Below are 23395 nucleotides of genomic sequence, written 5' to 3'. Positions count from 1 at the left end.
TGGAGGCTCATGACAGCAGCCTCTGCGAGCTGGGCGGGTCTCGCAGTGCAGAGCACATCACCTCCTCTGACCCACAGTGGCCATCGGGAAATCCCAGCCTGGTGTCAGCGGCCTGGCTCACTACTCAGAGACCCACAGGTCATGAGGCAACCATGCTGATAAACAGGCACACGTACCATCTCTAGCCTAGGGTTGGCCCAAAGTCTTTTCTTGGGAATCTTCCAGGGGAGCGGTCACCCTGCTAGGATCATGGCCAGAGCCCTACTTCTCTACTGTGGCACCCCACCTCCCAGGTCTGGAAGCAAGACAAGGGACAGCATCTCCACACCACAGTCCTTCCCTGACATTCACACCTGAACTCAGGCCCTTGCGCAGTCTCAGAAAATCCTTGACTCAAGACTGAAGCCGCAGATAGACTGAGGGCAGAGGCTCCAGGCCCCCCGACACAGTGAAGAGGACGGCAGAGGGCGCGTCTCAGCCCTGCTGCTCAGTCCTATTTCCTTGGGCACACCAGTTTGCTTCCCCGAGTCTGTTCCTGACTCTGAAATGTGGGTCTCAGTGCCTAGAAGGCCCCTCCCAGGGCAGTCAGGGGAGGTCAAGGCACCGGGTATGAGGTAGTCAGCACAGCCCAGCACCAGACTCCTGGAGCAAGTTCCCAACTTTATTTCTACTTTTCCCGAGACATCAGGGGGACCTGGCCCCACTGGGACAGGCAGGGGCTCCTGCTGCCCTCCCACCCAAAGCAGGCCCCTAGACCTGCACGGGGTCGCTCACTGCAGTCCCTAGAGACTTTCTGGACCCTGAACAGCCCTCACCAGGGAGGCCGGCAGCTGAAGGAGAGGAGTGGGGATTGGCAGAAGAAAGACAGTCAGGGTGGCCCCGCAGCCCCTCCCCACCTTCCAGGGCCTCCTCGGGCCAAGTCTGGGGGCGCGGGCTCTGAGCAGAGGCAAAGTTCCTAGAAAGCGCAGCGCGGGTGACAGCTCTTGAGTCCTGACTTCAGGTCCTCATGTTCTTGCTGAGTTTCCCGCAGCAAATTTCCCTGCACCTAGGGCCCCCACCTCTTCACCTCCCCGGGAGGCAAGGGAGGAAGTGGGGCTCTGGAAGCCTCCTGGAGCGCAGGGCTGCATTCCCAGGTTCCCAGCGCTCAGACAACCGGGAGAGGGGCTGCTCCCAGGGTCCCGAGCACGGGCGGCCTGAGGGTTCGTTAGTCCCTGCGGGGGGCTGCGCCTCAACCTCAGAGGGGCTCCCGGGGCCTTCAGGGAGGCCCAGCCCTCCAGGTCCCTTGTCCCTGGAGCCGTCGAGAAGTCACCTCCCATCCTCCCCAGGGACTGAGGCAGGAGATGAAAGCCAGCAGAGTCAGCACTCCCCGACTGACCTAGAGGGTCTCTCTGTCCTAGGAGCCCTTGGGGAAACATGACAAGGAAGGAAGGAGCAGAGAGAGGGGCCCAAGCCTCAGACGGGGGAACCAGAGAAGCTGGAAGGCAGAGGTGTTGCCCAGAGGGGCCAAGGGGACGGAAGCCACAGGCTTGACCTCTGGGTGTCTTCATAAAGTGATTTCTGGGTGCACGGGCCCCTGGCAGAGCAGGGTTCCCCAGAAGAGCCTAGACGGATGTGGATTGGTCTTCTTCTAGAAATGGGGTATTTGGTGCTGCCAGGATGGCGCCAGGGCAATGTCAGGAAAGACTGCCCCAGGCCTTGGCCTCAAGGAGGAAGCTGGGGGCTGACGGGGCAGGGTCGGCAGAGGCCTTCACTTGGGAATTCCTCAGGGCGGAGGGCTTCCATGCACGAAGGCTCTCTTCAGACTTGGCAGCAGCATGTTGGTCTTCTGCCCCGAAGCCTCTGGGGTCAGATCTCCTGGATTCCTCCAACAGTGCCTTCAGAAGCTGCTGCAGCTGTGACCTAGAGCCAGGAGTGGGGCTCCTACCACTCCCGGGGGTCTGGAGCCCTAAAGCAGGAAAGACAGGTTATGTCCCAAAGTCACAGAAGGACAGTGTGAGAGCCAGAGCACCCTTCAGCCTGTTCATAGAGACCTAGAACCCACCATGTTCCTGCCATGCCACTGCCCAACACCTTCGAAACCCTGATCCCCAACTCCCCAGAGAGACAAGAAGCGTGGAGCCACGCCATCCCCTCCCCACTTGGCCCCAGAGGTCACTGTCAGACGGTCAGCCACTGGGACCCTCAGTGACCTCCTATCATACCCTGGCTCCGCTGATGGCCAACCCCCTGACCGAGCACTGCAGCCCTCAGCACAACCCCCCCGGGGCCACTCTACACAGCAACACCTCATCCCTTACCTGTATCTGAAGCCTTTTCCAGAACTTCTACACTTGCAGCTACACCCTGACCCAGGGTGTCAGCAGGACACACGTGACTGTCAGGCCCATGAGTTCAGCGGGGTGGGTCCTGCTGGCCCTTCACCGCCACTCCCAGACCACAGCTGGCTGCCACCGGCTACTTCCTAAGACTCTTCATTTTGGGCCCAAGTTATCTGGCTGGCCAGCCACACCCCCTAAGCACTGCTTTGATCCTTGCCCATTCTCCAGCTGCTTCCTAATGAGGCCGTATCTTCCATCTGTGAACACTGGCCCATCTGAGCTGACACGCTTCAGCCAGTGATTTCCCAGGCCGCTCCCTGCCTGGACCTGCAGAAACCACGCCCCCTGAAGTCCTGGGCCCCAGCAGCCCACCCTCTGACCTCTGCCTCCTCTGCTTCCAGCCCACTTGCCTCAGCACCATGACCCCCCAGCCCCGCTGAGCCCCAAAAGCCCATCTTCTTGCTCCATAGCCTCTTCGCTTCCAAAACACCCTCCACACCTGGCATGGGTCCCCAAGACATCCCCAGGCACCCCCACTCTGGCAGAACTGCCACAGCACCCCAGTCCTAGAGGACGAAGTGACCAACCTGGGCCACCTCCGTCAGCTGCCCAGCACCACCGCGCCCCCACTGAGTGTCTCTCAGAGGTTTCCTCTCCTGTGCCCCAGTCAGCCACTCCACACCTTTCCCTCCCCGCACATCCTCTTCTCCCCAACCTCTCACCTCACTCTTGCCATCAATGCCTGGGACGGAAGCCCCTCATAGCACATCAAGACCACACACCAACTGGAGTCTGCTCCCATCTTCTTCCTTGCCACTAGGTCCAAGAAAGTGCCTCTGCTCCCAAGGAGAACAGCTCCTTCTCGAATATTCTAGATATTCTTCTGCCCCATGGATCCATTCCCCCTTCTCCACGGGGTCGTTATTTCCATACCCAAACTTGCTTGTATATCCACTATCTTGATGCACTTTCCATTGATCCATGACCACTTCTAGCCACCTCTCAATTCTGTTCTTAAAGCTAATCAAACCTCTCAAATAGTGACCCACAAAACTCTTGCTATTGTCTCTTATTGTTTAATGTTTAATCTTTCTAATATTTGATATCATAGGAAATAAGTCTGCAAAATGGTGCTGGAGCTGCATAATCACATGCAAAATGACTGAACTATTAAGCACAGCGCACATCCACCTCTTTGACACTCCATGGACTGTAGCCCACCAGGCTCATCTGTCCATGGCGTTTTCCGGCAAGTATACTGGAGTGGATTGCCATGTCCTTCTCCAGAAGACCTTTCCAAACCAGGGATTGAACCCAGGTCTCCCATATCACAGGCAGATTCTTTACCATCTGAGTCACCAGGGAAGGCCTGATGTACATGCAAAATACATTGGATTAAATCTACATGACCTTGAGTTAGGCAAATTCTTCTTAGATATGACACCAAAAGCACAGTGATAAAAGAAAATGTAAGTTGGACTTTGCTTATAAACATTTGAAATTTTGATGCAAAGAACACCATCTAGAAAGTTAAACAACTGATAAAATGTGAGAAAATATTTCTAAATGATATATCCTATAAGGGACACGTATTCAGAATATACAAAGAACTCCCACAATTTACCAGTAAAAGACAACCCAACCAAAAAACAGGCAAAAGATTTGAACACTTTTCCAAACATATACAAAAGACCTATAAGCAGATAAAGAGGTGTTCACAGCCATTCAGGAAACGCAAACCAAAGCGACAACAAAATGCCACTTCACACCCACTTGGGCATGGTTATAACCCGAAGTGGTGACAAGGGCTTCATATGAAACTTCATATACCTGCTGGTCGAAGCGAAAAACAGTGCAGCCAATTTGGAAAACAATTTAGCAGTAAAGTATGGAGTTACCAAAGAACCCAGAAATTTTACTCCTACGTATATATCCAAAAGAAAAGAAAATACATGTCCACATAAAATCTTGTACATGAATGTTTGTCCCAGTAGAACTAGAAATGGCCCAAAGATCCTTTGATAATGGATAAACAAGATGTGGCATATCCTTCAATAAAAATGAAATACAGTTGACCCTGAACCACACAGGTTTGAACTGCATGAGCTCACTGATGCGTGACTTCTCAGCAAACGTTCTACAGTACCACACGGTCAGTGGAATCCTTGGATGTGGAGGGCTGACAGCAAACGTTCTACAGTACCACATGGTCAGTGGAATCCTTGGATGTGGAGGACTGACTGTGAAGCCGTAGGCAGTCAGAGGGTCTGTTGACAGAGGGTCAGCGCCACTAACCCTCAGACTGTTCGAGGATCGGCTGTACTGATATGCTATACTGTGGATGAACCTTGAAAACAGAATCCTACGTGAAAGAAGCCGATCACAAAAGACCGTCTTGTATGATTCTGTTTATACGACATGCCCGGAGTAGGCAAACCTACAGACACAGAATGTAGAGTGGAGACTGCCTACCGCTGGAGTTGGGAGTACACGTGTGCGAAAATACTAAGGAGTAGATTGAGTCGTGGGGTATACACACGTCAGCTTTGCAAGCTGCCAAATTGTTTTCCAAGATGGTGCAGCATTTATACGCCTGTCAGCAGAGTATGAATGTCATCATCGCTTCATCATCTTATTTGTATTCGGCAGTATCTGACTTCTAAACTTCTGCCAACTTAAGGGATAAAAAAGGGTACTGTGGTCTTTATTTGCATTTCCCCAATTACTAATGAGGTAATGGTGATGAGAGAAGGTCACCAGGGCAACCAACTTCAGAAGAATGTTTCTTCACAAGACGAAATAACAGTTGCCAACTGATGGGTATCTCACAAGCTAGAAGGCAGTCACCTGGTCATGCCCAAATGCAAGGAAGACTGGCAAATGTAGACTTTATCCTAGCCAGCCATGTGCTCAGCTAAAAATCAGCGGGCCTGGTACTATAGTCAGGGAACTATAGTCAACATGTTATAATAACCTGTAAAGGAAAATACTCGAAGCCGTCTCAATTCTCTTTCCTGTGGATCTTCATCACGCCTCCTGCTTCTCCCTTGCACAGCCACTGCCCGATTCTGCACTCTCACCCCTGCCTGGGCCAGCTGCATCTTTTTAAAGGCTTAAAATGTATTTTAATAAATTGATGCTGCATTACAATACAACTGACTTTTGTATATTGATTGTATTCACCTTTAAAAATTCTTATTAGTTCTAGTAATTTTTTTGTAGATTCCTTCAATGCAGATTGTCATCTATGAATAGCGACTCTTTTCTTCCTTCTCAAACCTCCAAGACTTCATTTTTTGTTGTACCACAAGGGCTAAGACTTACTACATTGTTGAATAGATGAGACAAGAGTGGAAAACTTGTCTTAATGTTTTGACATTTAAAATGATTTTTGGTCTGTTTTTTTTGTAGGTACGTTAAAGTTAGGCAAGTGACCTCTATTCCTATTTGCTAACAGTTTTTAATCATAGCTGATTGTTAATTTTTTTTCAAGTGCTTTTTCTGCATCTGAATGGTGAGCCCCTGGTCTGCCCTGCTCACCTCTACAGACTCACCTCCTAGCACTTGACCCTCACTAATTCCACCTCAACCTTCTTCCAGCTCCTCCAATCGCTCTGCTCCCTGTCACTCACCTTTCCCACTGGGTTCGTGGCCACTTGGGCTGCAGTCATAAAACCTGAGGACCCGTGCAATGTCCGAGTTGCTGAGGTTCCATCGCTGGCCAATGTGGACACTGGGGGCCCAGAGTGGAGTGATGGTGGGCAGCCCGCGCCGGCTGAAGGCGAGCCTGAAACCCAGGAGGCAGGGGCCTGAGTCCAGACTGGCTGGGCTGGCAGGACTGTGCGGAGGAAAGAAAGCCAGAAAAGGGGTCCTCACCTCCCATAGTGCATCACTGAAGAGTAGTCATAGGGCACCAGCATGTTGCTGCTCCGAGATTTGATGAAGTTCATTTCAAAACCTGAAAAAAGCACTTGGCGATGGGGAAGGGGGCCAGGGGAGGAAGGGAAGGTGGCAGGGGGTTCCTGGAAGTGTCCAGCCCACCTAAGGGGGTCCTACTTGGCGATGGGGAATGGGGCCAGGGGAGGAAGGGAAGGTGGCAGGGGGTTCCTGGAACTGTCCAGCCCTCTAGGGAGGAAGGGGGTGGCAGGGGTTCCTGGAAGTGTCCAGCCCTCCTAAGGGGGTCCTACTTGGCGATGGGGAAGGGGGCCAGGGGAGGAAGGGCAGGTAGCAGGGGGTTCCTGGAAGCGTCCAGCCCACCTGAGGGGGTCCAAAACTACAGCCAGAGTGCATCTCCTCACCCCACCCCCGTTTCTGATCCCCGTCTCCTCGGTGCCCTGGGAGGGTTCCAGATCTGCGCCAGCTGATGTATTAATACAAGCACAGGGACTTGGTGGCTGGCCCGCCATTGCCTGCTAAGACTTCTCTCCCCCGTCTCTCCTCCTCTCAGGCTCGCCCTGTGTGAAACTATCTTTATACTAATATAGTCCAGCTCTCAAGAAGTCCCACGCTGCTCAGAGCCTTGGATGCCCACTACCAGTGAGACCCAGTGCCTACTTCCTCACCCCGCTCCTCCTCCCCACCCCAGGCTTGGAGACCTGTGAGCCCACCATCCACCGGGGGTATGCCCCACCCCCAGAAGCAAAGCCACCTGCCCTCCCTGCCCCCAGCCAATAGCACCTGCCCCACCCCCAACCCCAGGTGTGGAGCTCAGCCTTTTCCCATTGGCCAGAGCGCTTGCTTCTTCCTGTCCCTTGGCCCCTGCAGGCCTGGGAGCAACAAGCTTCCCTCCCTCAACTTCTCTCCTGCCCTTCAGTGAGCCTCTGAAAGAACGGCTGTACCCCCATCTTTGCTCCCCTAAAGACCCCAGGCCCAGCCAGCTGCCTTTACACTCACCCATGGTCACCAGCAGCCTCCTCACCACTAAAATGGTAATCTAACACCTTTATATCCCATCCCTGCCTGGAAATACCTACCCAGTAGAGTGCTTACTTTTTCCTTTTAAAATCCTTTAAGTTATTAAACATAACTTTGAGTAGGCAACATATTCATCTGACTCAAAACTCAGAAAATATGAAGATACATAATGCTCCCCACTCCATCCCCCTTGAGTTCCCACCTCCACAGTTAATTGATGTTACTGGTTTGTGTATTTTAGCCGTTTATTCTTTACATATTAACTAAGTACAAACATTCTCATTTTTCCTTGTTCTTTAGCAATTTTTTCCATTAGGGTAGCTGCTGTTTAATTTTATTGTTAAAAGAAAAAACAGCTTTTTCGTTTATTAGTGCTGTTTTGTTTTCTAACTCATTAATTTCTGCTTTTCCCTTCACGAATTCCCTTTTTTTGCTTAACTTGAATTGAAATGCCGAATTTGTCCTCTATCTTTGTTGATCTAAGTATTTCAGTCTACATATTTTCCCCGTGGGTTGCTTTAGCTATGAACCCTTGGTTCTAATTTTCATGCTCTAAGAATTCCTGCAATTTCTTTAACTCCATAGCTTCAAAAAAGGTTTGTTGTTTTCTAAATTTTAATTTTCAAATAGATAACATTTTTCGCTTATTACTAGCTTCTACTTTTTACATCATGATCAAAATGTTTGTATTAACTCTACTTTTTCAAATTTGAAGGTCTTGTGGCTATCATAAGTCTTTACAAGGATTCCATGGGCACTTGAGCTTTTTTTTTGTCTTCACTGCGCAGTGACATGCTCCCTAGAATGGAAGCACGAAATCCTAACCACCGGACCTCCTGGGAAGTCCCTCCATAAGCACCGAAAGGACTGTATTCTATTTTTATAGCGTGGTGTCACTATGGCCTCCCCACGTCTAGACTAATCTCTGATCTCAATCTCTATCCCCCATCCCACTAAGAGGCGCTGCCCATTTTCCCATCCCATTCTCGGCATGGGGGGCATCCATGTATGATGGCTGCTGTCTTGGGCCTCCTCCCCTCAGCGTAACCCCACAACAGCAGCAAAGGCACTCATACCAGAAGCCCTCCTCTTACACAAAGACTTTCAAGTGTTCATTTGCTTCCATACCCTCAAACCCAAATCACTCACCTCCTCTGCTCTCCTCCCTCATGAATCAATTGTCTCGACTCTCTCACCTCCTATGTCAGGCTGTCCCCCTCTGCCAAGGACAGGGCCTCACCGCTGCTGAAGTCAGATCCTCGGCACCTTGCCCAGCACATAGCTGCAGCTCCCTGGCATCCAGTGCAGTGACCCACTCTCCAGACCAGCCTCAGCCTTCCCACTGCCACTTTTCAGGACCTGGTCCCCCTACACTTTATCCCAGAGGCCCATCAGCAGCCATCTCACAGCCTCTGCAGGGTTGCCCTCTACCTCCTGCATCGGGCACTTGGCACACACACATAGCCCACTACCTCTAAGATATCTGTCTTGGCTCAGCTCCTCAACCAGAGCACAGTCCCTGCCCTGAGCCTCAAGAGCAGTGTCTAAGGCATGCAGGGCTGCTGGTTGAGTATAAGTGAGCAAGAGTCATAAGACCATCAACTCCATCCTTAGGTAACTGCCAGTGTCTTTGAGGAGAGACGAGACAGGGCAAATTGATGCCCTAGTTCAGGGTAACTCTGGGTGGCACTGAAGCCTCAGGGCCCAGAGCAGCAGCATCTGGGTTATTCTCCATGTCTTGGAGGAAAACAGGAATCCCACCTTCCCCATGGGAGACAGGCAGATCATGGGGAAGATGGACAACCTTTCCCAAATAGCCAGGCAATTCCCTGGGCGCAGGCCATGCCTGCCACCTTCTGGCAGGACCACCTCTCCTCCACCTCCCCCACCATGCACGACCTGGCTTACCTGGGAGGATCTCATTCCAGTTCACACGGATGTAGCGGTCCCGGTCGGCCCGCGAGTGCTCATGCCAGAAGCCCAGCACGTGCATAAGCTCATGCAGGACGATGCCCGGGCCCCTCTGGAGACAGCTGGGCCCTAGAGATACCACCTGCATCCCTCCGCTGCGGCCAATGCTCGAGAAGCACCTGCAGGGCCATGAAAGTGCTGGGTGGGCATTGGCCAGGAGGATAGGCAAACCCAGGCCCCTCGCCCCTCCTCCCAGGACCTGGGATAAGAGAGCACCCAGAGCGAGTCCCCGTCCTGGGCTGTAGCCAAGTCCCCCCACTGCTTGGCCCTCTGTGAACAGGGTGTGCTGGAACCCTGTTTCCAGCCTGCACTGTAAGGAGTTGGTGAGAACTGATGTTAACATGGATGGTGGAAGCAGCTGATTACGTGAATGTCTCCACACGGGGAGCCCCGAGTCAAAGCTCTCATGCACATTCTCTTAGGGCCCTAGCAAGCTAGGAAAGCAGTATTACCGTCACCCACATTTCAGAGAGAAGACAGAAGGGGCTCAGAAGTTAAGGGACTTGCCAGAGTCACCTGGCTCCTGCACCATGGAACCTGGATCCGAGCCCAGGTCTGCCCCATGACACCTGCACTCACGCCCCAGGTCACGTAGTCTCCTGGGAGATGGAGTGGAAGGTTCTTTAAAGGATTGAGCACCTCCTTGCCCACCTCTCCTGAGTATTTGCCCTGAGTATTTGTAGGTCTAGCTCATGCTGAGCAGACCACTCAGATGGGCAGGGGGACTCTAGACTAGGGAGGACAGGCCCAGACACAGGTTTTAGACAACAGTTTTGTTAATTTCAGGCTGAACTCAAGACAGCTGAGGCTCTCACCATGCACACATAGGCACACTCACACACTCACCAAGAAGCACTTACCCAGACATGGGGATGATGGAAATGAAGTCCCTCTGGCCATCGTAGGCAACAAACCTGATGCACGTGAAGCGTTCAAACTCGGCAAATGCCTCCAGGATGACTTGGCGGCTAGGCTTATCTGGGGAAGAGACCCGTCGGCTAAAGCCCCAGCCAGGCTGCCTGCACTGTTCTCCCCCAGATGTCTGCACGGGGGGAAGGAGCTGAGCTTTAGATCATTCTGCAGTGTAGAACGCCAAGAAATGTCAGCATGGGGCTTTCCTGGTGGCCCAGTGGTTAAGACTCCATGTTTCCAGTGCAGGGAGCATGGGTTCAACCCCTAGTCAGGGAACCAAGATCCTGCATGCCTCACAACATGGCCAAAAACAAGTAAGGATGGATGGATGGATAGAGGGGTGGATGAATGGGGGGGTGGATGTATATAGATAGGAAGAAAGGGCAGCATGATGGTGTGGGAAGGAAAAAGCAGGGCTCCAGGTGCACCCTGGCTGTGTGACCTTGGGCTGGTCACTGTCTTCTGGGCCATCTGGTCTTGAAATGGATCAGACTGTTCCTAGGTGTGGCTTCCCCATCAGCTCCTCCAGGACTTTAGCATCCCAGCTCAGGGGCCCATGAGACAGAGGGCTTCTGATAGAAGGATTCTTTGGGTGATGGTGGAGGAAGCACAAAGGGGAATTAAAACCCATATAGGGAACTTCTCTGGTGGCTCAGTGGTAAAGAAGCCTCCTGCTAATGCAGGAGACATGGTTTGATCCCTGTTCTGGAAAGACCCCACATGCCACAGAGCAACCAAGCCCATGAGCCACAACTGCTGAGCCTGGGGTCTGGAGCCCACGAGTTGTAACTGCTGGAGCCGGCTCGCCCTAGAGCCAGTGCTCTGCAACAGGAGAAGCCACCGCAACGAGGAGCCTGTGCACACAGCTAACGAGCAGCCCCTGCTCACTGCAGTCAGAGAAAGCCCGTGCAGCAGCGAAGACCCAGCACAGCCAGTACAAATAAATAAAAATGAAAAATAAAGTCGCTGTATGTCATTAAAGAAAAACAAAGCGAAGAGGAGCCGGGCTGCGCAGGGAGGAAGGCCCACGGCTCTGGGGCCTGGGGCCGACTCACCGTATTTGCTGGAGAGCAGGAAGGGGACCTCCACAACACCGCCATTCTTAGGCCACTTGCTGCTGGTCGCCGAGAACAGCCGGAAGGGACTCTGAGGAGAGAGTGCGGCTCAGGGAGCAGCCGGCCAAGCTTCCCGCCCCGAGGCTGCCACCTCTCAGGCCCCAGGAGCCCTCAAGGTGTGCGCCGTGAGGGTGGCTGCTCATCAGAGAGGGGCCAGCAACAGGGAGGTCAGTGGCCAGCTGTGTGACGCGCAGCACAGCCCTTTGTTGTAGAGAAAGAAGTTGCCACTTACTCTATTGGGCAGAGAAACCCATGAAATTCAGAATGCTTATCTTTTCGACAGTTTTTCTAAATGTCCTGTGGACATCTAATAACATATGAGATACAAAATTTTAAACACTTTCTGTAGGATATGATTAATAAAATTAAATATAAATCTATTATATTTAAATTATTAATGATATCATTCAAGATCTTAATTTTTCTGCACTTGATAAAATATTCTCAGGAATGTTAATATGTCTCACTATGATCATATATTTTTCTTTTTCCCTCATATTTCTTCTGATTTTTGCTTTATGTATCTTTGTTTGTTAAGATAACTAATGGTTTATGATGTCTCTTTTTTGTGAATTGTACCTTTTATCATTAAGAATATTCATCTTTGTTTCATTTAAAAATAAATTAATTTTTTTAAAAAAAGAGAAACCCAGACAAAATATTTCCTGCAGAGGCTACCAAAGGTTTTACTGGATCCCGCGTTTACCCTGTGCATTCACTAGGTAACTGGGAACAGGGGCCCTGCCCTGCCCTAGGGGTCCCTGCCCTGGCCTGGGCTGGCCTTCGGCTCTCCCGCCCAACTCAAGTTGAGCCATCAGTGGACAGCATCAGACCAGCACCAAAGTCTTGCTCTCGCCAAGTCACTGTCCTATTCAAGAGCCTTCTGCCATCCCCAGCCTCCTAAAAGAAGGCCCCGATTTCCATCCAGCCTTCTTCCTTTCTGACCCGCCCCTCATCCCTAGGCAGGATGGTTTGTGTGTTATTCCTCATTCTGTCCTCCTCAGACCATCACTGCCGCCCACGATGTTCACCACAGACACCTCCCCACATCCCCACCAGCCACTCTGCCAACCTGTGCTAGCCTCTTCCTTCGTCCCAGTACTCCCTGAGCGCCTCCCCGGGCCAGGGTAGCAAGCTGGGGCTTGACATTCCAAAACCCCTCCTGCAGGAAGCCCTCCCAGACTGACTGCCGCCACCATTCCAGATGTCACACCCTCCGCCAGGCTGGCTTATTCCTAACAACATTCGCGCTGACTTTGGCAAGAAGAGCTGTGAGTAGCAAAGAAGGATGGCTCACAAGTCACACCCCCATGATGCCTAGGGATGAGCTCACAGGTCTGACACTGCTGTGAGGTTATTTTACATGTGTGTGTGTGTGTGTGTGTGCGCGCGCTCACACTCACCGGCCGGAGGATGTCCCCCTCAAGGAGGAAGCTGCTCTCTGGGGACTCCTCTGGAATCAGCCCTGAGAAGGAAGGGACACACGTGTGTGGTGCATGCCCCCACCCCCACAACAGAGACCTCCAGCCAAGCAACTCCAGGGTCCACCCTTCCCTGGGCCCTGAGGCTGTGTGACCAAGTCACACAGCCCCTCTGAGTCCCCATCTACAAGCATGTGCAGCCCTTCTCAGCCTGATCACACCCTTCCCTGCTCAGACAGTACGTTTCTCCTGGGACCCACACATGTACACTATCCAGTCCCAGCGAATTCTCTGGAGGTTTAGTGGCTGGACTCCACACCTCCACAGCAGGGGACATGGGTTCAATCCCTGGTTAGGGAACTAAGACCCTGAATGCCATGCAGCCCAGCCAAGAGGGAAAAAAAAAAAAACAACAACCCAGTCCCAGCTCCTGCCTCCTGCATCTGACACCCTCTGCTCCCAGGAAGTTGCCATTTCTTCCAGCTATCTCCACCCTCCGCTCCAGCCCAAGCCACGCTTCCAGCACACGCCCTGGCCCTCCTGCTCCACTCACCCCTGACCCATCCGTGTAGCACTCTGGACCCTCACTGCAGCAAGTCCCAGAAAGTCCAGCCCTCGCTATCACGGCAGGGGGGCTACAGCTCCACCCTCCTCTCCCACCACCCCCCCACCTCCCCCTGCACAGTGGGCAGCCCCTCCCTGCACAGCCTCCCTTCTAGGACACCAGCCCCAACAGGAGTCTTAGAAGAGTGCCTGGCATCCTGAAGGTTAGGCTGTTTTGGTCAGTCGCTCAGTCATGTCCAACTGTGCAGCCCCATGGGCTGCAGCAGCCAGCTTTCCTTGTCCTTCACTGTCTCCCTGGGTTTGCTCAGAGCCCTGTGCATACTAGAAGCTGGGCTCCCCAGAGCAGAGCCTGAGCCAGGGGGCCATCTGCAGGTGACTGAAGCTGGAGCACCCAGGGGAGGGCTGGGTTCAGCCGGAGGGCCACCCAGGCTGACCTCACAGGACCTTCGGACCCCAAGACTTATCCCGCCTTGACACGTGCCTGTGCATGCCCCTGTGGGAGGGCCGCCCTAGGCAAGGGAGGAAGGAAGCACTTTCCCCGGCATCCCTGGACGAGGGCCTCGGGCTACAACAGGTCTGAGCAGCAGCATCCCCAGCAGCTGGGGAGGGGGTGTGCCTCCCGGCAAAGGGCCTCCCGACTGTCACTAGGCTAGGCTCACAGGCTCAGGAGTCCTCGGGCCACCAGCAGCCCTAGCAGAGTGTCCTCCACAGCCGCTGAAAAACAGTGCCAGCACAGCCTCAGGCTGACCTGGAGTTGGCCAGCTCCAATTAGTGACCCCAAGGTGGTGAGCCACCCTGCTCCAGCGTCTCACAGAGCAGGAGGGGGCGAGCCACACCCAGCAGGTTCATAGCTCCAGGACAAGCTCTCCCTCCTGCCCCTCCACTGTGCTCTGAAATCCCCATCTTTATTTCTTTTTCCACTTCCCCAGGCAGGAAGGCCTGAGACTCGCACTTCCTGAGACCCACAGCGCCTCACACCTGCAGGTCATCCCACACCAGGTGGAAGGCATGTTTCCTAACAGCCGCTAATAATTCCACTCACATCAGACTCGGCCTGATAAAAGCCAAGTGTGTGTAGTCAATTGCTCAGTCACATCCGACTCTGCAATTCCAGGGACTGTAGCCTGCCAGGCTCTTCTGTATTCAGGCAAGAATAGTGGAGTGGGTTGCCCTTCTCCAGGGGATCTTCCTGACCCAGGGATCGAACCAGGGTCTCCTGCATTGCAGGTGGATTCTTTACCATCTGAGCCACCAGGGAAGGGGCTCACCATATTTTAAAACCTCTGCTTTTCCCCCTTCTTGTAAAAGTAACACCCCAGTAGAGAAGACACAGAAAAATAGACTTAAGAAGTTTCCCATGAACTACTGCTCACCATGGCCCCCTTAGCAAGCTGGCACATCTCCTCGCAGCATTTTCTACTCATCTGAGTGTTCAGCATGGTTTTCATAGGCTACATGGACAACTTCATACTCCTCACCCCACGAGAAGACAGTGTCCTCACCTTGGTTTATTGCAGGGATGTCCTTGTCCCAAGATGTCTGGGTCTCCTCAGGGGTGAGGTCTTCTGAGAATCTGGTCTCACAGGCTCCAGCGCAGTGAGAGGCTGAGGGTGCTCCTACGATGAAGCCTGGCCCAGACGCAGGTACGTACGCACAATGGTTACGCAGGACAAGAGCACGTGGGGTGAGGGGAGTGGGCTGTCAGGCCTCAGGACCCAGGCCCTTCAGGCAGCCCTCCAGGAGGAGTCCTGGGAGCCCACCTGGCCCTGAGGCCTGGACAACCTTGCAGAAGGAACTTCCCTAGGGGGACAAGTGTTAGACGCTGAGTCGTGTCCAACTCTTTGTGATCTCACGGACTGTAGCCCGCCAGGCTACATGTCCATGGGATTCTCCAGGCAAGAATACTGGCGTGGGTTGCCATTCCCTTCTCCAGGGGATCTTCCTCGCCCAGGAGTCAAACCTGGGCCTCCCATACTGTGGGCAGATTCTTTACTGCCTGAGCCACTAGAGAAGCCCAGACAGTAAAGAATCCACCTGCAATGCGGGAGACTTGAGTTCCATCCCTGAGCCAGGAAGACCCCCTGGAGGAGGAAATGGCAACCCACTAGGAAGACCAAGACAGGGCTTCAAAAGGCAACCCTGGGCTCCAGGTGTCTGGGCAAGTATGAGGCAGGGGAGGGAGGGAAAAGGAGGGAGCAGGGGGCAGCCTCAGGCTCCAACACTGAGGCCACGGTGTGGCTGAGCTTCAGACCCCCCAGCCCCCTCCTCAGCCCAGGCCTCGGGAAGCGGGCCAGGCAAGCCTGGCGCGGAGGGCAGGGCATGAATGTCTGGAGGCGTCAGTCCTGCTATCTCCTGCGAGGCAGGCCTTCCACCCCCAGCATCCTCGGGAGGTCCTCCTGGGACCCCTGCGAGCTGACTTCTAGGAGCATCCCTGGAAGCCCATTCTCCGAGCCATGCTGGTCAACTTACATCCCTGCAAGCTGCAGCTATGCCCTCTGGTCATTCCCCACATGGGCTCCACAGGCTGGAGCCAAAGTGAGGGGGGTAGGAGAGTGAGGCAACCCACTTACCAGGCAGACAGACCAGAATCAGGACCCATGGCCAGAGACCTTCCATGCTCATGCTCCCCGCAGTGGGCCCCCGTGGCCCCTCAGCTAGCAAGAGCACCGATTCCTGCGAGATGAAACAGCCTAATCGCAGACAGGACCACCGCCTTCCTTAAATAGCATCTTCGCCAGCCCCCACCTGCAGGCCCTCCCCAGCCAGTTCCACCTGGAGCCCAGCCCAACAGCTCCCAGCTGCAGCCCTGCCCTCTCCTACCTGCACTGCCCCTCCCAGCCCAGGCCCGCACCTTCCGGACCCTGGCCTGGCTAAGCGGGCCAGCAGGGGTCCCCAGCCTCTGGGCTCTGATGCCCGACGACCTGAGGTGGTGCTGACGGGCTAATAATGAAGTGCGCAATGAATGTAACGTGCTCGAATCATCCCGAAACTGCCCTCCCACCCCCACCCATGGGAAAGTTGTCTTCCACGAAACAGGTCTCTGGTGCCAGAAAGGCCGGGGACCCCTGGAAGAAGCGGGCACGAGGCAGCCTTTGGCCTCCCCCTGGGGGTGTACCTCTTCTCAGGTTCCCTCCCACCACCAGGGGGCAGAGAAACACTGCAGAAAGGTGGGAGGCAGCCAGCGCAGGGCGGAGCTTCACCCTCCAGTCTGCGCAAATCCCTTTCCTGCCCCTGCCCTGTGCTCAGACGTGGGGAGCACTACCTGAGATCCTGAGGCACCCCCAGTCTGACTGTGGAAGGAGGAAGAATCACTACGTTTTTATAAGCTTTTATTATGGTATACGGGCTTCTCTGGTGGCTCAGACTGTAAAGAACCCGCCTGCCAATTCAAGAGACCCGGGTTTGGTCCCTGAGTTGGGAAGATCCCCTGGAGAAGGAGACAGCAACCCTCTCCAGTATTCTTGCCTGGGAAATCCCATAGACGTGCAGAAGAGTAAACAAGCACAAAACCAGGGAGAAATGAACACGGGGGTTGACAGCGCCCCCAGAGGAGCCTAATTTGTGGAAAAGTGGAACTTCTGGATAGCTAGGCCCTCACAAGGACGCTTCCTGTCACCCTCGCAATAGTCTTGCAATATCAGCGTTTATCCCCATTTCATGGGTTCAAGAACTAAAGCTCCTTCCCCATATTCCCCTCCTCCATACCCCCCTGGCCTCTCAGAAGCCCCATCCTCAGAGCTTGCTCACCAAGGGACAGCCTGGATTTAAATCCTGGAGGTGAAGGGTTTGGGGACATCCTCCCCACCAACGCCCAGTAAACGGAATGACAGAGCCAGGTGGCTCGGCATCCTGCCCTGCCTGGAATCCAGCGCTTCTCAAAAAGTAGGAGTCAGAATTATGGGCAGAGGGACTTCTGTGGCAGTCCAGTGCTTAAGACGTCATCTTCCAATGGGTTCAAGCCCTGGTCAAGGAACTAAGATCTCACATGCCTCCTGTCCAAAGAAATAAAACATAAAACAGAAGCAGTTTTGTAACAAATTCAGGAAAGGCTTTAAAAATGGTCCACATCAAAAAAAACCTTTAAAAAGAAATCATGGAGAGAACATGATGAAGACAGGCACCCCAACTGCCCAGGCAGGGTGTTAACATTTGTGTGTCCATGGGATGCTTCAGTCATGTCTGACTCTGTGCGACCCTAAGGACTGCAGTCCACCAGGCTCCTCTGTCCGTGGTTAGCAGTGTAGGGATGGAGCTGACCGCTTCAGATGAATGCTTGGTAAAATAACCATAACCAGAAGAGAAACAGATGAGTAGTTTAAGAAAATGCAGCTTGCCTTGAGGGCATTGTGCTAAGTGAAATAAGCTGATCACAACAGGACAAACGGTGTATGGTTCACTTACAGGGTGTTTCTAGAGGAATCAGAGGCAGATGGTGGGACGGTAGTTGTCACGGGCTGAAGGAGCAGGGAATGGGGAATTGTTTAATGCGTACAACGTTTCAGTTTTGCAAGACGAAAAAGTTCAGGACATCTGTTTCATAATAATGTGAATGAACACTCTTAACAAAGTGCACACTTAAAAATAGTAAAGATGGCACATTTTGTTACATATTTTTACCACGATTGAAAATTTTTTCACAAATTAAAGAAAGGAAGGGAGGGAGAAAAGAAGGAAAAGGAAAGAATGGAGCGGCTTCTCCGATGGCTTGGTAAAGAATCTGCCTGCAGGAGACTCGCGTTTGATCCCTGGTCCGGGAAGATCCCACTTGCTGCTGAGCAACTAAACCTGTGCTCCAGAGCCTGGGAGCCCCAACTACGAGCCCACGTGCCGCAGCTACTGGAGCCTGCTCACCCTCGAGCCTGTGCTCTTCAGCAAGAGAAGCCACCACAGTGAGAAGCCTGCACACCGCAACTAGGGAGACCCCCACTTGCTGCAGCGGAAAAAAAGCCTGCACAGCAAGAAGACTCAGCACAGCCAAAAATAATAAATATTTTCTAAAAGATCCTTATCTGCAAAGTCCCTTCAAAAAAAAGAAAAGAAGGGAAAGAAATGCAGTTTGCTTGAAAGGCAGACTTAAGAACAGGGAAGGGAGGGTGGAGGGGGTTGGGGGGTGAGGTGGAGAGAGGTGGGATGGAGCTGGGTGACGGCGGGGTAAGCAGGGGCCTCAGTCCCCTGTCCTACTGCCCCAGATGGCCCCCCATCCACCCCGAGCTGGGTGTGGGGGTTGTGTAGACAGAACCAAACAGACCCACTCAGGGCCTGCAAAATCCCTGAGAACAACCCCTAGCTCTGCTCAGTCTTCACTGGAGAGCAGCTCCCCCACCCCTAGAGCAGAGGGCACAGTGCCCGGGGGGAGGGGGCCCACGGGGGTGGGGGAGGGGCACGGCAGGTTGGGGGTGCGGTAGGTGGGGCGGTGTTCCTTCCGTCTGAGCACAGGGCTGAGCAGACCACAGGCCCTGCCCTCCCGAGCATCCAGGCTGGCTGAGGCGCACAACTACACACCTGAACACCTTCCCTTCCCGGGTCTTCAGAAGCTAACATTTCCTGAGCACCTACTGTGTACAGGTGCTGAGCTAAGCCTTTACTTGAATTGACTCACTAATTCTCAGTACCACCCTACTCAGCGGGGGCCCATGACAAAGCCCCATTTTACAGACCAGGAAACTAAACTCCAGAGAGGTAAGCCACATCGGGCCCTTAACTGTCAAACTACACTGCCCTCCGGTGTATCCTGCCGGACAGTCAGAACGCCCGCAGTAAGACCCAGCATACTGCAGAGGTGGCCCTATGCCGAGTTTGGAAGGACAAAATAGAGTTAGCCAGATGACACTCTGAGGCCTACGAGGATCAGCGTGGAGGCTGACTCAGCACGGCTGCTCACTGAGCTGTCCCCCAGGGCCTCAGTACCCCTGCTCTTTGGAAAATCACGGCACCCCCTTTCCAGCACCCTCTGCTGCTGGCTGGGCCCAGGTCGCATGTCTCCCCAGACATGCAGTCCACTCTGGGCACATAACTCATGCTCAGTGAAGACATGCTAGCTGGCCGGTGTGAAGAGCAGCGAAGCCCACCCCAGGCCACCTGTCCTCCCCCCAGACATCAGGCCACATGCTTTCTGGGGACAGGAATGAGCCCCGGTCACTACAGGCATTCTGAGGCCGGGAGACCCAGCCCAAGGATGTGGAATAAGAGCTGAGGGGCTTCCCTGGTGGCCCAGAGGCTAAGACTCCGCGATCCCAATGCAGGGGGCCCGGGTTCCATCATGCCACAACTGTGAGTTCACATGCTGCAACTTAAGATCTCGCATGTCACAACCAGGGCTCCCCAGGTGGCACTAGTAGTAAAAGGAACCACCTCCCAATGCAGGAGACACAAGAGGCGTGGTTCCATCCCTGGGCCAGGAAGATCCCCTGGAGGAGGGCACGGCCACCCACTCCAGTATTCTTGCCTGGAGAATCCCACGGACGGAGGCGCCTGCCTGGCTGCAGTCCACGGGGCTGGACACAACTGAGGCGACTCGCCACACACACGCACACACACACACGCTTCAGGGAGGAAGTGTGACCAGGGCAAGGCTGGGTCCAGCTCTCAATAGTACACAGTCTTCTCCCAAGATCAACGCTGATAACTGGAATAAGGCTGGAGCCAGCCTTCCAGAAATCCCCGCTTTCGGCTCTGCCTGGAAAAGAGCACCAACAGGGGGAGGACCAGGCTGGGAGGTGAGGTCACCCCTGCACCTTCCTCCTTCCATTTCCCAGACTCAGCCACACAACGGAAGATGAGGTCTGCCTAATAAACAGCTTTGAACACTTCCCCAGGCGTTGACTTGAGACCAGACGCTTAAGTTGTTTCTTAAACAAAACAATATTTTATTGACACATCCTCAATGTTCCGTATAAATATAAAGTGCTAAGTTTCCAAACCCCCCCAACCTCCCCGCTGCCCACAGGGCTGGGAGGAAGTGGAGGAGGGAGTGTTAAATGTCAGTTGAACACAAATAACTTTCCAGCGCCAACACAGGCGTGAAACGCTCCTGCGCACACACGCAAGCAAGAAGTTCAGACACAGCATCGGCGTCACTTCCCTGAGCCCCGGCACAGGGCTCAGGCTCCAGGCCCCGGGGTGGGCCACCCCCTAGAAAGGGGCCCTGGTTGTCACAGCTTGTTCCTTAAAGCCCTCAGGCTGCCAAGAGCTCCAACGGGGTGGTGGGACCAGTGGGAGTCGAGGGTGTAGAGTCCAGTTAGTTTCTGCCAGAGGACAGGGGAGGAGGGAGGCAGACACGCCCTCCAATCTCCTTCCAGGATGAGGATGAGGGCTGGCCCTCAACCCTCTAGCAGACGAGCACCAGGTGAGAAAGTCCAGCATCCCTGTGTTTCCAGCGCCCCCACCTGGAGGCTTCTCAAACTCCAAAGGGGCAGCTGTCCCTGAGATGGAAGGCACAGTGGGGAACTGGGGCCCCAGCTGTCCCCAGGAATCAGACAGCTTTGCGCACCTCCACCCCAGTGGAGTCAGCATGGTGGGGCCCGGCCTCAGTGACAGAGCACCTGAGTCTCAAACTGCAGCAGCTGCCCCATGAAACTGAAGTTGGGGGAAATGACTCCCCGGCGTTGCTTCACAAAGTCAAAGGCCTCATCCAGCCGCACGCGGCGACTCTGTATCAGGTACGCCAGGCAGATGGTGGCGGAGCGCGAGATGCCCGCCTGGCAGTGCACCAGCACGCGACCCCCACTGTTCTTCACTGAGTCTACAAGGGAAATGGGGAGAGGGGAGAAGCGAGGTCAGACGATGACGGAAAGGTGGGCAGAGAAGGCGACAGGTGCCCTGCCTCCTCCCCTGAAGCCCCGACAGGCCCCAGGGCTGTGGCCCGCCTCTTACCAATGAAGCCAATGGCCTCTGGGAACCAGGCACTGATCTCCACCATCTGATTGTCCTCCACAGGGATGCTCTTGTAGCGCAGGAGGCCCTCAAAGTGGTTGGGGCAGCTGGCCGAGACGTTGAGCACGGCGGTGATGCCGCAAGCCCGGAGCCCCTGCAGGTCTGACGAGTGGCTGCAGCTGCCCAGGTACAGGTAGGGCAAGATCTCCACGGGGCCGCCCTGGGCAGGAAAGAGGGACGCTGGTGAGGTCTCAGCCCTGACCCACAGGGCTTCAAGCCTTCCGGGTGGACAGAGACAGGGCAGACTGGCCTGGGCCAGAGGAGCTCTTAGCTAGGGATCACTGGTCAGGGATCAGACTCAGAACACAGAGATACACACCCACAGATACACTCTTCCCCCCAAACCCCCCAGTTACACTGCTCACAGGACATACACAGACTCACAGTGGTGCACACCAGCAACCCCTGCCAGGCACACCACAATTGTGGTACCATTTGAGAGCAGACACACACACACACACACACACACACACAGCCCCTACGGGACAGACTGTGGACATGGACATTTGAGACCAAAGACATACACACACACATACATACATATACACACACACACAGCCCCTATGGGACGGACTGTGGACATGGACATTTGAGACCAAAGACATACACACACATACATACACACACACACACACACACACACACACACATACCCTATGGGACTGTGGACGTGGACATTTGAGGCCAAAGACATACACACACTGGTGACTGTGTGTGGACATGGTGACAAGGTGACTGTGGACATGGGCACACTCCTGCGTCCAGAAATGGCAGACTACCCTGCACCGTGGGGTGGGCGGGACACTGACCACGAGCCCTTATCTCAACTCACCTGGTCATAAGAGGGAGCCCTGGAGTCCAATCGGCTGTTGTCGTTGTTGTCAGGCGTCATCGCGGGGACCGGGGACTCAGAGCACAGATCGGGGCAGCAGGCTTTAAAGCGATCGAAGCCTCCTGCAGGGAGGACCAAGACACGGTTAGCCGGAAAGGCCTGCCTGGGGTCGGACACCCGACGTCCGCGGGCAGGGGACGCGAGCGGGGGATGTGGGCCGGCAGGCCGGCGCTCACCTGGCAGGAAGCACACGGCGGTGGGTCCCGCGCGGGTCTCGTGCAGGAGCGCGGCGAGCAGCGCGTGGGCCGGGCCGTCAGGCGGGAGGTCCGCCACCGAGGCGCTGCCCTCGTCCAGCACCACGGCCCGCGCCAGCTCCCCGCGGGCCAGGCGCGCCCGTAGTGCGCGGTCCGGCAGCAGGCAGGCGAGGGCGGCGGCGGGCGGGCCCCGCGCGCGGCGGCGCAGCAGCGCGTTCCAGGGGACAGGGCGCGCGGCGCGCACGTGGCGGCGGCAGAAGGCCAGGAAGGGACGGCAGTCGAGCACCAGCGTGCGCTCAGCCTCCCGAGGCTCCCGCAGCAGCGCGCCCAGCGCCGCGCAGTCCAGCTCTCGCGCCGCCTCCAGCCCCATGTTGGCCCTTGGTAGCCTCCTTTCCCCTCTTCCCGTTCCTCTTCCTCTCCTTCCCCCTCTCCCTGCGCGCGCTCCCCGGGCTCTCGCGGCGGCCGCACTGCCCCAGCCGTCTGTTCTGGCACCCTCTCCAGCGCCGTGGTTTAAGTAGCCGTGGGCCGGCCTCCCGGGTCGCCAAACAAGGGCAAAGCAGGAAGGCGCCGGTGCCGCCCCCGCGGTCTCACGCGGTGCGCAGGCGGGGCGGGCCAGGACTGGGGCAGGCTCGGGGGAGGGATGCGCTGGTAGAGGAAGCCGGGGACCAGCTCCGCAGGGAAGGTGTTTGCCCAAATACCCCCTCCCACCTTGGCGCCCCAGGGCTCTTTCTGAGAGCTCCCACCCCTCGACCTCACTCTGGGCCTTGATGCCCCTTGACTGGCTTCCTCTCCCATTTCCCTGTCCCTTTCCTTCCCAGAGCCTCCCCACTCCTAGGAATCTGTTACTACAAAAACTGACTTTTTGTAGAAAAAGTCAGCGGGTATAGAAGCCACCTGCAATGCAGGAGACACAAGAGACACGGGTTCAGTCCCTGGGTCGGGAAGATCCCCTGGAGAAGGAAATGGCACCCACCCTAGTATTCTTGCCTGGAAAACGGTATGGACAGAGGAGCCTGGCGGGCTGCAGTCCATGGGGTCACTCTGAGGCATTAGGCACGCTGTTACCGAGGGTGCTTTCCTTGGTGGCTGGGGACCCACGCTTTGTTGTGCCGTTTCTCTTCTTCATCGAGACCCTGTGCAGGAGGAGCTTTATACCCCGCCC

At 54.9% G+C, this 23395-nt stretch overlaps 2 protein-coding genes across 2 annotated transcripts; both read right to left on the bottom strand.

Moving 5' to 3' along the window:
• Nucleotides 1-201: 201 nt before the first annotated feature.
• ASTL (astacin like metalloendopeptidase) lies at nt 202-15892 on the bottom strand. The gene is made up of 9 exons (XM_005891629.2): nt 15786-15892; nt 14718-14843; nt 12634-12695; nt 11171-11261; nt 10064-10181; nt 9141-9322; nt 6195-6276; nt 5951-6105; nt 202-1945 (listed from the first exon to the last, which is right to left on the bottom strand). The coding sequence occupies exons 1-9, from the start codon at nt 15835-15837 to the stop codon at nt 1674-1676; spliced, it is 1140 nt and encodes a 379-aa protein (XP_005891691.2). The 5' UTR covers nt 15838-15892; the 3' UTR covers nt 202-1673.
• A 4177-nt stretch (nt 15893-20069) lies between these two features.
• Nucleotides 20070-22833, bottom strand: DUSP2 (dual specificity phosphatase 2). Its single transcript, XM_070380175.1, has 4 exons — nt 22216-22833; nt 21980-22101; nt 21088-21307; nt 20070-20956 (listed from the first exon to the last, which is right to left on the bottom strand). Exons 1-4 carry the CDS (start codon nt 22601-22603, stop codon nt 20742-20744), a joined length of 945 nt encoding a protein of 314 aa, XP_070236276.1. The 5' UTR covers nt 22604-22833; the 3' UTR covers nt 20070-20741.
• Between the last annotated feature and the right edge of the window lie 562 nt (nt 22834-23395).

Source organism: Bos mutus, chromosome 11 (assembly GCF_027580195.1).
Source record: "Bos mutus isolate GX-2022 chromosome 11, NWIPB_WYAK_1.1, whole genome shotgun sequence".
NCBI classification, from domain to species: domain Eukaryota; kingdom Metazoa; phylum Chordata; class Mammalia; order Artiodactyla; family Bovidae; genus Bos; species Bos mutus.
This window is presented reverse-complemented; position numbering and strand designations above follow the sequence as displayed.